This window comes from Canis lupus, chromosome 13 (genome assembly GCF_011100685.1).
Source record: "Canis lupus familiaris isolate Mischka breed German Shepherd chromosome 13, alternate assembly UU_Cfam_GSD_1.0, whole genome shotgun sequence".
NCBI classification, from domain to species: Eukaryota; Metazoa; Chordata; class Mammalia; order Carnivora; family Canidae; genus Canis; species Canis lupus.
Genome location: NC_049234.1, coordinates 718,647 through 735,334, shown reverse-complemented (window position 1 = coordinate 735,334; position 16,688 = coordinate 718,647). Strand labels below are relative to the sequence as shown.

Sequence of the window (16,688 nt, the reverse complement as noted above, 5' to 3'; positions counted from 1 at the left end):
AGCAGCAGGGACAATGCAGCTGATAGGGGTGGGAGTGGTGCTGGCAGGCCCCTCAGTGCTACCAAGCAAGGCAGTATGGAAGGGGAAAATCCTAAGGCTGTCTGTTTTCACCAGGGTTCCAAGAATAAATGACCATCCCTTCCACAAAGCAGGCCGGAGGTTCTAGGTCCTGGTGAATAGAGTGTCACCTCCATGTGCCCACAAAAAAATAATAGCTCTTCTTTCCCAACAAATGCTCAAAAAGCCCAGCCTCTCCCAGGAACTCTGGTCTTCAGTGCTGAACACCCTTGTTGTGTTTACCACTCCATATGTAATTGAAGTGCCTTAAGGAAGCATAAATAATCTTTTTCTATCCAGTCTTCAGGGCTGGGGTCCTGAGTGTGTCAGCGTTCCTCCTCATTCCTGAGTCGAGGCACGGAGACTAATGTTCAGCCACCAGACATAATGGTTCAGCAGGGCCCATCTCAATGCTTGCACAGTAGTGTGTTAATGAGTGTTAAAACTGACATCGCAAATACAGCGTTTTCAATTTTGAAAATTACAACTCTGTAACAAGTCATGCTGTTAAAACATACAAGAAATACCAGTTAAGCCTTCAAGTAGATAACACAGAGCCAGTACAGATTGCTGCTCTCCCAAAGTGCAGAACAAATCATTTCTTTGAAATGAGGCAAGAATTAGTAGGTAGTTCAATTATTTGAGTACTAAGAGAAGTAGAAATAACAAGTCCAAATGTTAAATACCAGTTAGTACCTTAGGAACTACAAATCAGCTCGGCATTACAACACACCTCTCCTCAGGAACAAACCCAGGAAATGAGGGTGTTTGGCAGCAAATACAAATCTATAACCATTATCCATGCAATAGAGACACAGTGTCACTTCCAACTGGCACTTTTGAAATGCTCATCATATATGTTGTCAGAAGACCCTGGTCCATACATTTGTCCCAATGGCATTGAAAATAACAACATTCAAATGCTGAAAGTTGAAGTTGCTCTTAAGCCACAGCTGGAAATAAGTGATCTGAAGCTTCTATTGTGTCCCCCTAAAGGAGGCTTATGGGTCAATCTGACAGCCTGGTGGCCAATGATGTCACCTCATAATTGTATTCTTAACTCCAGAGACAAAGCATAAAATTCACCTGATCCTCCCTGTTTAGTTTCAGAGACCAGAAGAAACAGCTACTTAAGATGTTAGAGCCCAACTGAGAGCACTTGTGAACTCCATACCTTGGTGGTACTTTGAAGGAAAGGAAGGTTATTTCTCCCTACGCCACATTCAGGCACCACCCTTTGTGGGAATTAACTCCAGGGTTCAAGTCAGCTGGGTTGTTCTCTCTCCCTCTAATGTGAAACCACAGCTTGGAGAAGTCGATGCTATTAAGACATTCTCACTCTCAGAAGTGACTAAAGGTCCAGGATGGACACAGCAATATTTTATACAAGTGCATAAATATGTACAAGAGATGTTAAAAAGACAGTCTCTAAAGCACTTTGGGATTCCCCCAGTGAAAGGCACCAAATAAATGCAAGTCATTACTAAAACGGAAAGTCCAGTTTTTTAGCTTTCGCATCTGTCAAGAGTAACCACTAGCGGTCTCTTTTTTGGTGGTAAGACCTGCCTGTTGAAAAAATACTCATGAGAGTGACTGAGTTATTCTGCCTCCTTCCTTGTTTCAGCTTTTCACAGGCTTTATGGTCAGTGACCATGGACACCATGCTCAGTGCCCTGAGAACTATGATCCTTGACAAACTGAACAGTGCTCACAAATTTGTACCATCACCTGCCCTCCATGCAGCTGGGGTAATTTTGTAAATTCTCTGCCATCTAGTGCTGGAAACATGAGCCAAATCTGGTGGTCCATGTACACCATGTGCAAACTCTAAAAAACAAACCTGCTCTTCTGACTGGGAAGCCAGTCGCCCCCAAGTCATCTCACCTTTTCTGATGCTTCTGGCAAAGAGATGTGGATGGTAGACCCCCGGGCACGAGGAGGCGGCCACCTCTATGCCCCCTGTGAGGCTCCAGTCTCATGGGAGGATTTGAATTGGAGACTCAAGGGTGTGAGGGACTAGTGCATTCATCCAACCAACTGCCCACTTTGTAGAAGCTACAGCAACCATAAGTAACAAAGCCTTCTGACAGAATCCTGAGGTATGTATCTTCTTCAACCAGCTAAGATTAAAAATGGACGTCTTTAGAGAAGGCCCAAACCTTAGATAGAAAGCCTGCCTAACTCCTCACTTACACCCCTGGATTCAGTAGCCCTTCCAAAGACCAAACAGTAATGGAAGCCGCCTGAAGAACCACCTGATTACCTAGAGAATTATGTTACAAAGTTGCCCTAGGTTCCCTTCACCATGTTGTGTGCTAGTTTGACTGAAGAAGGGGCAAGAGGGCATTGTGGAGAAGGAAAGCGTTCTCAACTTTCAACACAAGTTTAAAAATTGAAAGGTCTTTTAAGTAGCAGTAAGCTTTTCAAGAAGTTTGCAGTTATCTATGACATTTTATGAAGTAATGATATTTTATTTTACAACTCTTTCTTTGCTCCTGGCCTCTACCCACCTTCTCCCAAAAGGTCATTGAAATGAAAGTAAGCACTACAGTATTTCTGTCCTGGGTTAGCCACACAGACTTGATTCATTCATGCATGTCTATATTTTGAGTACACTCTTCCACACTGCCGGGTTTCCCTGTCATACCAGGAACTGCAGGGCAATTAGAGCATCACATATAACATACTGTATCCTAGAAGCAAAAGGATCTAGGTAAATTCTGCTCTGATATAAAGGGGCTCTCATTTTATGAGCTTCCAGAGGAGGCAACAAAGTTCCCAAGCTACGGCCCTCGCTAGCGATCTAATAGTGTTTGCCTCAGGGAGCTAATACGACAGTAAACCTCTTTTTAGTTGAGAAAGACAAGAAGACCTTATTTCTAAACATCTTAAAAAATAAATATTTCAAGAAACATGCGTATATCTAAGACACAGCAAACTTTCATCAAATGGCCTAGAGCAGGAACCTCAGCCAGAAATAAATGTCTCTATGGCCACTCTTGGAAAGATGAAGGCCTGACTTTGAAAGGTCTTCAGATATCCCACGATTTGGCCTATTTAGCTGAAGCCCTGTCCCTAGTGCTTCTCTTCTTGGAAAACAAACAAAACAAACAAAACAAAACAAAACAAAAAGAAAACTTCAATCATCACTACATGTCTAACTGAGTCACATTCTCTAAAGGCGACATTTACAAGATGAACATCAGTGTACATCATCCTAAAGGTGACCCGTGTGCCCATGCAAGCCACAGAGCTACAGATTATTTGTAAAAACAACACACGGACTTGCATCGGTCATGTGTGCTTAACTTCACATTCTTTGTTTTGGTAACAAAACTAAATGAAAGCGGTGGCTAAAGGACTGAGATTTTGTTTTCACCTGACTGAGCAAAAATCCCATCACGTTCTTGCTGAACCCACAGATGTGTTTTCACTGGATGGACTTGTGGGAGCATTTTGTACAAAACTCACATGACAACCTCAGAGACAAGAGCACAAACAACTCACAGACAGTACTGGGCCACGAGCACTAGAGTAGAGCACACAATAAACAGAAAAATTAGCATTCTGGGTGGTACTCCTCTGGCAGAAAGGTGAACATTTTATGCCCACAAAGCAAAGACCAGTGAGTGTCATTTCATTGAAGGGTGCAAAGGCATGGTGTCTGACACAACACCCTCTAAAAATGATTCTAAATACTTGTAAAAGCAACCTGGGGTGCATATCCCATGCATCTCTCCCCTTTAGGGTTGGGCGTACTTCTTACACCATAACCACAAGGTGCCTGAACTGTGCCAGAGGCACAGGAGGCAACTCAGCAGTGTGGGTTTGAAGATGACAAGTCCTCTCAGCTAATGTGGGGAATCATTTAAACTTAGTTCACTTGGTGAGCTCCTGCTCATATTCGTCAGGCTTGCCATGAGGGATTTAACTTTATGGGCATAGTAGTCCCTTAAATTGATGGAAGGGACCTCCTTCATTCCATCTCCGAAGTCACAGCTCCGCATGGCACTCTCAAGTTGCTTTTGGCGCCGATAAAAGTGGGAGAACTTATTGAAGATCAAGGTGATGGGCAGCACCACCACCAGGATACCTGCCAGGATGCAGGCAGAGGCGGTCAGCTTCCCTGCCGTAGTTCCTGGGACCACATCCCCATATCCCACAGTGGTCATACTGACGGTGGCCCACCACCAGCAGGCGGGGATGGTGGTGAGGCCCTCATTCTCCTCCTTTTCAATGGTGTAGGCCACAACGGAGAAGATAGAAATCCCCACAGAGAGATAGAGCAAGAGCAGCCCTACTTCTTTGTAGCTGTATTTCAGGGTGGCCCCCAGGGAGCGGAGGCCAGTGGAGTGTCTAGCCAGCTTCAAGATGCGAAAAATCCTCATCAGCCTCAGGACCTGGGCCACCCTGCCCAAGTTGGCCAAGGTCGGTGTACTCTCCACCACCAGATTCACTACCAGAGTGATGTAAAAGGGGACGATGGACATGAGGTCAATGAGGTTTAGGGCGTTCTTGAAAAACTTGAGGAAGTCAGGGGCCACAGCAAACCTGGCCACCAGCTCAAACGTGAACCAGGCAATGCCGAAATGCTCCACAATTTCGAACCTGGGGTCCTCTCCAGGGTTGCCCTGGCTGTCAGGTATCTGGAAGTCCGGCAGGCTATTCAGGCACATGGTGATGATGGACCCCAGCACCACCAGGATAGACAAGACACTGAAGATCCTGCTCAAGACCGAGTAGCCGGGGTTGTCCAGCGCCAGCCACAGCTGCCTGCGGAAGTTGCCCAGCGGCTGCCCATCGAACTTGGAGGCGTCGCTGTAGAAAGCCAGGATCTCATCGAAGGAGGACGTGGTGCTCTCCTGGTCGCTCTGCTCGTCCCACTTCTCCTGCTCCGGCTCCACTTTGCGGCCGTGGTAGCTGTAGCTGCAGCAGGAGTCGATGAAGAACTCGTTTATGCCCCAGTACTCGATCTCCTGGCTGAAGGAGAAGACGCACAGCTCCGCCATGACGTGCAGCTTGCCGGTGTGGTAGAAGTGCAGCACGTAGGGGAACAGCTCGGGGTTGCGGTCGAAGTAGAACTCGCGCTGCGCGTCGTCGTAGTCGTCGCAGAGCTCCAGGATGGCCTCGCGCGAGCGGCAGAGCAGCAGGCGGCCCAGGCGCGTCTCCGGGAAGCGCAGCAGCGTGTGCGAGCGCAGCCGCCTCCGGAAGCCCCCTACGTTGACGCGGATCTCCCCGTCTTCGACGTTGGCCTCGTTCGCGTCCCACGGGCTCCGGCGGGTCATGCTGGAGGCTCCCGGCGCCCGTGCCGCGCGGCGGCGCTACACCTGCGGGCGGGGGAGTCACGCCTCGTGAGCGCGGGGCGCTCGGGGACCGGGACCCTCCTCTCCGCCGCGCGTCCCCGGCCGGCTCAGCCCTCCCCGGGCGGGCATCCGAGGCCTGCGGGCTCCGGGACGGGGGAGGCCCGTGCGGTTTGGCCCCTTCCCCAGGAAAGGCTCGGGAGGAGGGGGTAGAATTCCAGGAGCGTGGCCGCGCCTGCACCCTCGCCGCGGGGGTCCCGTGGGCCGCTTTACTCTGAGAGCCCCGGGGGGCAGGCAGCCGACCTTGCGCGTGGGCGGGCCGAGGAGACGCCCCCGCCCGCCCGCCGCAGACCGGCGGGACTGTCCCTGGGATGCGCACGGCCGGGCTGGGCCGAGCGGGGTGGCGGCGCGCAGCCCCGGGGCGGGGGGGGGGGTTCGCTGCCTGGGTCCGCCAGCCCAGGCTGGGGGCGGGCAGCCTGGCATCCCCTGCGTCCGGCCCTCAAGACGGAAGCCCCTCACTCCCCGCCCCGGGCCTCCCCGCCCGCCTGGCGCGGTGCCCCGGGGCCGCGTGCGCCGCGCCTTACCCAGCGGGCTGCCAGGGCTCACCCCACGCGTTCTGGAGGCGCTTACCTGCGAGCACGGGGGCCCGCGGCCGAGGCCGGCGGGAAACTTCCCCGACCTGCTTGTCGGCATCGCCGCGGCCGCCGCGGCCGGCTGTGCGTGTGCGCGCGGGTGCGCCCGGGTGTGCGCCTGTGTGTGTGCGCCCGGCGGGCCGGCGGGCGGGGTCCGCCAAGCGTCTCCTGCCGCGTCCAGCCGGAGATGCCGCCGCCGCTCGTGGTCGCGGGAGGCTCACAGGTGGCTGCGCGGCCCCGCAGCTCGCAGAGCCCCCTCCTCCCGCTCTGCGTGCCCCTCGGCCCCCGAGGGAGGCAGCGGCCCGCGCCGCACGCGCCCGCGGGAGCCGGAGCGGGAGTGGGGCTGGGGCGCCGCGCGCCGGTGCTGAACGGACAGCTCCACGCGCCCCAGCGCCAGGCTCGGCCGCCCCGGGCCCGGGAGACGCCGCCGCCGCCGCCTCGGCTTCTCGACGCTCGACCCGAGCGTCCCCGCGACCCCTTTGCGCTCCTGCGGCGACACGGGGCCGGCACCTCCCCTAGGTCTCGGTGACAGCTGTTCACTCCCAGGGCGCAGGCAGGGGACCGCCTACGGTGACCTTTCCCCTCTGGGTGCCGGTGAGAGCCCAGCCGGGGAAGGGGGGGCAGCTTGCGTGAGCCTGGGGGGGCAGGGCTCGAGGAAGCCCGGGTTTCCCCTTTTAGGGATCTGATGGAAAGTTTCCTGAAGCTGGGGGTGGGCGTTGGGGAAAGGCAGCGGGAGGGAAGAAAGGGGCAGGGAAGCCTGAGGTCAGCTCATTTTAGCTTGCCAGGGGCGGGATCCACCTCCTGGGGAGCAAAGGGTTCTTTCGGGGAATTCTGTGTGGACGCCCTGTGTATAGTGCACAGGCCGGTGTGGTGTGCAGGCTTTAAAGGATGGTGGGGGCTGTGTGTGTGTGTAAGTCTGAGGGCTGTAGGATTTTTCAATGTCTGCATGTGCAGTGCTGATAAAAATGGAAACTGTGAAGGGTGAGGAGGTGTGTACAGTATGTCAGAACAGGAGATATAGGGCATGTCAGTGTATGCATCACAATGGGTGACTGTGTGCTGTATAGTGTAGCATTCAGTGGGACTGACAGGGTCTGTGTAAAACACAATGAGAAGTGTGTGCCTGTAGACACCATGGGAACCATCCAGGTATGGGCCAGTGTAGATGAGCTCAGTATCTGTGTCCCCATTCCCCAGGAGACTTGTGGCCCAAATCTGAGCTCTTGGTCCCCAAAGATTGTTCCTTAAGTCACTGCCTGTTGGGCTTGAGCTTGAGTTGAGAAATGGACCTACAGCTCTGGGAACCCTCCCCCCTTGGTCGTTCAGCCCTTTTCGTAGACCCCATTTGCAAAGACTGGTGCATGATGTGAGCTTGGCAGGGAGCTAGTGGGCTACAAGTCTCAGTCAGAAGTACTGGGGAAAACCTTTGTGGTGTGGCTGTGGACCCACAGGGAAGCCAGCACAGAAACATCCTTTCTTTCTGGGGGCCTGGCACTGAGGACCCACCTATACAAGTGCTTTGTGAAGCGCCAATGCTTTGAGATTCCCTGGAGAGTGGGGGAAGACCTTTGATCTGGCCTTTTGTGGGAGTTCCTGAATCTAAGCCTGGCCTCACTTATAGGGGACTGTCCCTGTGCCAGCTACTTGCCTCTGGATATGTGTGTGTGTGGGGGGGTGCAGATGTGTTGCCTGCTGAGAGGGCTCCACAGCCATATCCCTGCAGGATCTGCAAGTGCAGGGAACTCCAGGGAGGCAGGCAGATATGGGAGGGGAGAATAGGGTGATGAGGGCCACATGAGCTTCCTTTCTCTTGTGTCTGATGCCTTTAGAGGTGTGTGTGTGTGTGTGTGTGTGTGTGTGTGAGTGACAGAGAGGGAGAGAGAGAGAGAGAGAGAGAAAGAGAATCTGGTATTTGTTGTCTTTGTCTCCATCTCTGTTTCTGTCCAGGTTGGCCTTTGGAGTCTGCACACCTCATCCCCTATTCAGGTCTGTTGGATCTATCATTTGAAGTCCGTGGCTCCCTCCACACTTGGCTGGTTTACAGTCTGGAGGCCTCTGGGTCTCCTTTATCCCCATGGGAAAGCTGCTGAGAGTGTGCCAGCCCTTGCTGAGTCTGTGTGTGTGTGTGTGTGTGTGTGTTTTAGAACATGCGTGATCGCTGCCTCTTTGTTTCTTTTCCACCCCCTCCCACACCTTGGGGGCAGGAGCGACTGGGAGATTTCCCTGCTGCAGGTGTCCTTCACAGCAGCACCTGCTGGGCTGGCCTTCTGTGCCCTGCAGCTCCCTCTGACCTTCTTCTCCCATCCTCATTGCGTGCTGCTGGCTTCTGGCCACCCTAAAGCTCACAGGCCCCCTTCTGCTTCACCACCACATGTCTGCGGTTTCTGCAGCACAGCCACCATTCCCAACCACTCCCATTCCCTTGGCCTCACTACTGACTCCCCCTGGTTTAGCTCAGTGTAAACATCATCTTCTGCCCAATTAGGAGCCCCCCCTCCTGCCGCGGGGAGGAAATGCTTGGGTTTGGTAACTCTGGGGTTCTCCTCCCTCCCCTGCTTTATTATTATTTTTTTTTTCTTATGATAGTCACACAGAGAGAGAGAGAGAGGCAGAGACATAGGCAGAGGGAGAAACAGGCTCCATGCACCGGGAGCCCGACGTGGGATTCGATCCCGGGTCTCCAGGATCGCGCCCTGGGCCAAAGGCAGGCGCCAAACCGCTGCGCCACCCAGGGATCCCCCTCCCCTGCTTTATTTACCTGCTTGCCTCCTTCTCTTCCTTTCTGGTTTTGTTCTTGCTCATTCCTTCTTCTTTTATGGCCGTGGGAGATCTCGCTCCATGGGCTCATGAAGAGGGAGTCCCCCTCTGCCTTTTGTTTCTCTTTGTTCCTTCCACACCTGTGACCACTCTACCTGTGCTCTTCCCAGGCCCCCTGGGCTTTCACTCATTGTGGCTCTACACCCCGCCCGCTTCCTCCTTTCCATTCCCCTTCACTTCCTCCGTCTCCACCACTCTCTTGTCCACTCCCATGGCCCACAGACCCCTGCCAACCTGCCCCCCCCCCCCCAGCTACCGGGCAGCTTAGATTTCACACCTGCCCCTTGTTAGTTTTGCCTGGGGTCAAGGGCAAGCCCCCATGCCCGCCCTACCTTGAAGGAAAAATGCACTTAAAGGCTGCAAAGAGAAGCCCAAGTTTGGGGCATCTCAGTTATTTCTTAGAAAGGCTAAGGCAGGAGCTCTGTGTGTCTGACAGATGTCTTTGCAGAGGGTTAAGTATATGTGACAGGCAGAGCCACTTGTTTATTTCCCAGCCACTGTGCTGAAGAGAAATAGAACCGTCTCTCTCCTTCTGTACCAGGGAAGCTGGCTGTGTTTATGGTTTATTTAGAGGTCTGAGCCCTGATCTTAAAATATAGCCACCTGCTCCAGGCACATATCAAGGCCTGCCCCTGGGCTGGCCTGCAGGCCAGGGAGATCCTGGAGGGGTGGAGGGGTGGAGGGAGAGACACCCTGAGAAGGGGGACAAAGGGACCCCCAGACAGTGGCCCAGATCCTTGCACCTGGGTGACTATTATCTCTGCATCCCCTGTCAGCACTGATCTCAGTTGAGCCCACACATCTCAGTCGGCTTTTTTCTCTGACAGGCGAGGGGGCTGCTCTGGCAGCTTGGCTGAGGAAGCTGGGCTGCCTGACCTACATTCCCCACTGCAGAGGAGCTGAGCGCTCATCCTCTCCCTGGGGTGCCTGCCATCCCACTGGAACAGACTAGTCACCCGTGTCCATCCATCCTGCTCCCTACCAGCCACCCTTCCCATCACAGCCAGCGTCTCTTAAAGACACGAACCAGGTCATGTCTTTCCTTCCTGAAAACCTTCCAGGGGTTTTCTATCAAACTGAAAACAAAGCCACTTCCTTACCCTAATTACAAGACCCTTCATGGTGCACCCCTGCCCAGCTCATTGTATCCCATTGGTCTGGTATCCACCAATTATACTCTAGCCACATGCCCCTTTGCTCCATCCACAGGGCCTTTGTACCTACTATTTCTCTCTGCTTGTCATGGCAGCTTGACACAGCAGGTTTCTTGCCACTCTTGTCTTGCATTAAATGTCACCTCCTCAGAGAGGCCCAAATGCCCAATTTAAACTGGGCTGGATCCTGCAGTCAGTTTCTATCGTTTCTTACACGGAACTTATATTAAATAGCTATTGAATATGTGATTGAATGATGAATGAATGAGGCTCCAACTCCTATGTTAATGTTGTGCTGTGCTAGCCTGAGTCTTGGCCCCATCTCCTCTTCCTCTGACGGACCAAGAAGGCAGTTGGCAAAGGAGAAGTTGCTGTGCGGGGGGCTATGGCTTGGGAACCCCAGACTCTGGGATGCTCTCCCAAGTAATTGGTTAGACTAATGGGTGTCATCCCTGGCTGCACATTAGAATCACTCAGGAGCTTTTAAAATAGCCCCTAGATGCCTTGGGTCTCACCCCAGACCAATTAAATCAGAATCCCTGGTGTAGGGCCAGGGAATCAATGTTTTCTTAAAGCCCCTTAAGCAATCACAATGTGGAGCCAAGGTTGAGAGCTTGAGCAGCATGTCATTGGGGGCATGCGCGCACAACTCTGTGCATAAGTGCAGCTCAAGGGTCAGCATCAAAGGCAAGGGTCTGTGTCTTACTCAGCTTTGTAAACACCCACACCTACCCCAACTGTAAAGTTAGTGCCTACCCAGAGTGGGGCACCATAAATGCTGGTATATGTGTGCCTCTCTGAATCACTTAAAGATAATCTGTGAGTAGGAAATAGTCAAGATTTCTTCTGCACCTTGGAAGGACCTCCATTCCTGAGCCTTTATTATGCTAACTGCGGTCATGAGGACTGGGAATGCAGGAGCCAGCAGGCCTGTCTGAGTGGATTTACAGTGGAAAACGCTGGAGAAGCCAGACACCAGCTAGAGGCAGAGGCCGACTGAATAGAAGAGGGGAGCGGGAGGGGGGCCTGTCCTGAGCTGGGCAGTTGGCTTGAGCCTCAAGTGGAGCTTCAGTAAGAAGGGCATGGGGGAGAGGAGGACTGAGACTGATGTGGGAGATTAAGAGAAAAATTGAGGAACAAAGGGTTTTAAGTTTTGCTGCATTACGAATGCAATTCCTCATTAAGTATTTTCTCAAGAGGCAATGGTAAGTATTTATATTGCTTTTGCATTGTTTCTGGTTGCAGGACTGAATATATTATATGTGAGTCTTTGCCTAAGCCCTTTGGCTTTATATCCCCAGAAGCCACCCTCCTCTCTTCCTGCAGCTCCCTAACCCTTGCCCCCTGGAAGTCAACAAGGGAGGGAAGTTTCTGAAGGTCTCCTCTCTGAGTCCCTTAGTAAAAAGAGATGCCCAGATGTCCCATGGCTGCAGGTACAGTTGTTGGGGCCTGGACGTCTTGCCTCTTGCATCTCTGCTCTGAGTGCCTTCTCCTTGGGAGCCCTCCTGGGTTCCCCATCATGGGGGCCCTTACCTGATTTCCCAGAATATCCTGGGAAGAGGCTGGAATAATTAAGATAAACTTGACTTAAATTTAGACTTAAGGTCCCCACAAGGAAAATCACTTTGAAGACAACATGGCACCCAGATAGGGGCCCTTCCAGTCTCATCTTCACCTGCCCCTTGGGCTCTGGTGGGCTCTCCTCTACCCTAGGCCCTCCTGAAAGCCCACAGTGTGGAATTTGAGCCCCAGAGACCCAGGAGCTCCTCTTCTTCTGCTTCAGACATGTCATTTCTGTTGTCCCTCCTTTCCTGACCCTTCCCTGGGTGAACTGAAGCCCCCACTTCTTGCCCTGGCCCTAATCTCTGGGCTTATGGAGACACAGGATCAGGACAATTCACCTTGAGGCCCTCACTTGTGTTCGGGGAGTGGCTGGTGTTTCAACCCAGCAGGTGGCTGATGAAGATGAAGGTGGTGGAGAAAATGAGGCAGAGTGTGCTGACAGTGAGGGCAGTAGCAGAAGGAAATCCAATGGCTGAGTCCATGGCCATGAGAGACCCTAATCACAAGATTATTGTGAGAATAAAAGAAGCATTAAAGAGCTGTAGCAAGGGCTGGCACATAGCAAGTGCTTCAAATGTTAACCATGACTAGTACCAATGACTGAGTGCTTATGATGTGATCCACTCCGGGCTAGGCTCTCTGCTTGTCTCCTGCCCTCACTTGGGTACTCTTATTAACCTCATTTTACTAGTGCCCAGTCAGTGGGGTGTTTCAACTCAAACATGGCTCTTTGGTTCCCAAATCTCACCTTTTAACCATCTCAAGAAGGTGCAGAATTAATTAGGGTAGCCTAATTGCTATAAGGAATAATTCCCAAATCCTTAATATGATAAAAGGATCATTTCTCCTACTATGAAGTCCAATTGGGTATTTGGGAGCAGCCTTCCACATTGTGATTCCAGAACCCAGGCTCCTTCTACCTAGAGCTTTGCCAGCTTCCAGGGCTTTGGAACCCTTCATTGGGATCCCTTGCATCAAGATGGCAAATGAAGAAAGAGAATGTGGAGGATGGCATGAGGTGTTTTCAGGGCCAGGTCTGGAAGGGGCAGACTTCATTTCTGCCCGTATTCCTTTGCTAGAACTTAATCACATGGCCCTATGAAACTGGAGAAGCAGAGATGGTTGCACGAAGAAGAGAAATTGGGGGCACCAACATTCTCTGTTGCCAATTAGTGTTTAGAAGCTGGTAGACATCCTGTGTCTCCCTAGGAGTCCTGAGCTGGCACTGAGAAATAGTTTTTGCCTCAGAAAAGACTTTTTTTCCCTTTTTTTCTGGAATTTTTCCACACCCTACATTTGAAGAAAGATGTGGGTCTTGGTTCTTGGTTAGAAGCAGCAGACAACTAAGCAGAAGTGTGTAATAAAGGATACTAGGTAGGTCACAAACTCTGCAGGCAAGAAACCAGATGTGGAAGCTGCAGGGGCTAAAAGCCCCACTCCCTTTCTCTTCCTTTGATCTCACTCCTTCCCTAGGCTGGGAACTTGGGAGAAATTTCTCAGGGAAAGATTTCCTTTCTGCCCTGGCCTGCTTGCCCTTTATCATGCCCAACTACCTACCCTGGGAACATTCCCTGCTCCCCAAACTTCCCTCATCTCAGAGGTGCCCACAGCTGCTGCTACCAGGCTTTCCTTCTGTGAAAGTGACACCCACCCAACTACCCATCTATCGATTGATCCATCCATCCACCCACTTACCCATCCCACACCCTGGATGCCTCTGTGGGCTCCTGTTACTATGGTTACTCCAGGGCCTGAGTTTGCTTTGGTTTACTGAAAGAATCTCCATTCTAGGCTGTTCCCAAAACAGCGTTACTGCTGGACTCAAATCCTGGATGGCTTGTGGGGTCCCACACTTCTTAATGGTCTCCCTACCTGCAGATCACACACTGTTCTCACATTGGTCCATCAAAGTGATCAGCTTCCTGGATTTAAAATAAAAGCTTTCTAGTATTTGAACAGAGAGGTGTTCTAGAAGTACAATGTCTAGGAGGCTGTCACAGGAAGCCAAGTGGAATAAAAAATAATAATAATTTTTAATAATAATAAAAGCTAACATTTACTGAGCACCGGCTATAAGCCAGGCATTGTCCTAAGGATTTCATGTCCATGAACTAGGTTAATCCTTAAGACAACCCACTGGGGGTACATTTTATGATTATCTGAGAGGGAACAGACACAGAAATATTGAGTAACATGTTCAAGGTTACAGAGCTAAGCAGCAACAGAGCTGGGATTTACAGAAAAACAGTCTGACTGTAGAGATTTGTTCTTACACACTGTATTCAAGACCTCTCAACAGCCATTCCTTCCCACTCAGGGATTCTGGAAGCTTCCCTAATTCATTTTTTTCAAGATAGGAAGTAGGTTTCTGAACACCTCCCCGGCATTCAGCTCTGCGCTGGAGGTGACAAATGGCTGTATGTGCAAACCCCCCTTTCCACTCTAGACCCACTTGACAGCAGCTCTCAGTTGCTCAGAAACCTGGGTGGGCCACAGCTGTTCTCAGAGGGAGTTCTCTGACCCTTATCACCCTGAACTGGTCTGTCTGTGGGCTCTAGGGGTTTTCTCAGGTCATAGCCAAGCTGCAGCTTGTCCTCAGAGGCCTTCAGGAGGGTGGGAAGAAGCAATCCCATCAGAGAAACCGAGCTGAGGGAAGACACAAGATGTTCCCCACGAGTGACAAAAAACCAATTCACACTCTGTCCTGCAGCCAAAAAATTAAGCTAATTTTTCACTTCTCTGCTTACGTGCAACTCAACTAAACATAGGCATCTAAGAATGCAAACAATGACTAGATTTTTCTTAATTTAGGGCAGTTTTAATTAAATCTTGCTAAGATGACAGAGGGTCTGGATATTTTTATCATGGTAGGAAGCAATGTGATTGGGAATAGGTGGGGAACACAATGCTAGAAATGCCTCCTCCTTTGCCCATTTCCTATCTGGGACTGACCTCCCAGGCCTGCCCCATTAAGCACATCTGAGGAAAGATGCAGTCTTCTTGGGATTCTAGTTTTCTTTGCTCTTGTTTTTATTAACGGAAGCTAGTTTCCTTACACTGCACTCTTTCTAACTAACTGGCGTTGAAGAATCCAAGTGACTTAGCAAGAAAAAAAAAGGTTTAAATTACAGAATTATTTCTGAGAAAAAATTTGGACTTTTTCAAAATTCATAGCATAAATATTAAGAAACCAAAGATCAAAAGTTTCAAAGGTACAGTCTTCTAGTACATAGTGCTCACCCACACCCACACTGGGTATAAGGAAGGATGACATTTCCCCAACCTCTCCAAGTATGAGGGAATCATGTGACTTGTTCTGGCCAATGAGCTGTGTTTGGAGGTAATATGTCATATGTGGGCCAGAGCATTTCATGGCCAGTGTGAGAGGCTGCAGCGATTTCTTCCCTTGCTAGGAGAGTACATATTGCAATGATGGTCCCACAAGATCAAAACAGCCTGGATCCTTGAGCAACCTAGTGGAGCACAGCTGCCCTGGATGCTCCTGAATCTGAAGCAGACTTTGTGTGCTTAAGAGGTACATTTTAGTTGGACTATATCACTGAGCTTTAAGGAGAGCTGGTTGTCTCCCACAGTGAAGTCTCTTCTATCCTGATTAATACAACAAATAATGTTTTTCTAATAATCATTGTACAATAGCACCACATTATTTTAATTTATGTTAGATTATTTTGGAACTTCAAAATCATCAGTCTTGTTTAGTCCAGAACAGGCTGAAGTTTACTTTTGTTGGATTAGAATAAGATTGCTGGTGAACATATTTAGCTTATTTAAGCAAAAGTTTCGTGTCAAAAGGAGGCTTCTAAGTTTACTGAAATTCCAGGGTAAGGTTGAAAGCAACTCCTCAAAATAAAAGTAGTCAGAATGAGAAGTAGACTCATTTCTCAGAGAATTATGGGTGTGGGCAGGTCCATAATGAAAACATTGACTTACCAAAGAAGACAGTAAGTGAGTGCTTGGGAAATACTGAGGTGAGAAGATGTCTGAAGAATTTTAAGGGATGCCTGGGTGGCTCAGGGATTGGGCACCTGCCTTCGGCTCACGTTGTGATCCCGGAGTCCGGGATCGAGTTCTGCATTGGGCTCCCTGCAGAGAGCCTGTTTCTCCCTCTGCCTATGTCTCTGCCTGTGTGTGTGTGTGTGTGTGTCTCATGAATAAATGAATAAATCTTTAAAAAAAAAAAAAGGAAGAATTTAAGAAGATTTTTCTGTGTGATATGCTGCCCCACCAAGAAAACCCCTGTTAAAATGTATAAGTTAAGGTAATGCCAACCAGTATAATATATATATGTATTATGTCTCAAATATAGTAGAAGTTTACTTCTTATCCATAAATGTCAAAATATTCATTCTATTGGTGGGCAGTTCTCCTCCAAGTGGTGATTCGGGGAATTGGCCTCCTTCCCATAGTCAACACAACCTTCCTATGTTGTAGGGTTACCTTCATTCAGCCAGGTGAAGGTAAAGCAGTGGGGGGAAGGGGGGTGTGAAGATGGATCTGAAATGTTCCTAAAGCTTGGACCTAGGGGTGGCATTTCATTGGCAGAACACAGTCATGTGCACTCCCAATTACAAGGGAGGCTGGGGAATGTTAACTAGCTGTGCCACCAGGTGGCAGAGGAATTGGGCCTGTGAGGACCTGACCAGTTTATGTCACAAAAGGACTTCCTTCTTTCAAAGTCAGATTTGAGTATGCTTTTAGATTGTAACTCCATGTAGAAAGAGTGTAGAAAGAGCCATAAGTGGACCAAACTCTGTGCAGGTTACACTTGGAAAGCCTGAGTGGCCCATAAGGCATGGTTTTCTGCTTTTTAGATTAAAATGATAATCATAGACCTGAGTCACAGATATACCTTCTGGGATCCCCAAATTGTTGGAATTATAGTACAAGCAAGTGTAGATGAATCAGTTACAAATACTGATAGCACAGGAAAGTCTGAGACACACGGTGGAACCCACTCTGACATTAAAATCACAATTTTAGAGAAGAGGTTGCGCCCCACAGAGAATTAAATAAATGCAAGGCCCTGTTAGTTGGTTAAATGGAGGATGCCTTCAAGAACTCTCTTTTGAGATTGCAAACTGGATGTTAGCATTTAATCTAATCCTCGTAGACACCCAACCGTTGTAAGACATAAGAGACTCTTA

General features: G+C 50.2%; 2 protein-coding genes across 2 annotated transcripts; both read right to left on the bottom strand.

Moving 5' to 3' along the window:
- Window positions 1-448: 448 nt before the first annotated feature.
- Window positions 449-6,072, bottom strand: KCNS2 (potassium voltage-gated channel modifier subfamily S member 2). The gene is made up of 2 exons (XM_038555151.1): window positions 5,988-6,072; window positions 449-5,384 (listed from the first exon to the last, which is right to left on the bottom strand). Exon 2 carries the CDS (start codon window positions 5,340-5,342, stop codon window positions 3,909-3,911), a length of 1,434 nt encoding a protein of 477 aa, XP_038411079.1. The 5' UTR covers window positions 5,343-5,384; window positions 5,988-6,072; the 3' UTR covers window positions 449-3,908.
- LOC119876949 (proline-rich proteoglycan 2-like) lies at window positions 5,400-6,050 on the bottom strand. Its single transcript, XM_038556335.1, has one exon. It carries the CDS (start codon window positions 6,048-6,050, stop codon window positions 5,400-5,402), a length of 651 nt encoding a protein of 216 aa, XP_038412263.1.
- Window positions 6,073-16,688: the final 10,616 nt, after the last annotated feature.

Bases quoted from the DNA above. Each gene is read 5' to 3' on its own strand.
- KCNS2 (XM_038555151.1), bottom strand. From the start codon at position 5,342: ATGACCCGCCGGAGCCCGTGGGACGCGAACGAGGCCAACGTCGAAGAC.
- LOC119876949 (XM_038556335.1), bottom strand. From the start codon at position 6,050: ATGCCGACAAGCAGGTCGGGGAAGTTTCCCGCCGGCCTCGGCCGCGGG.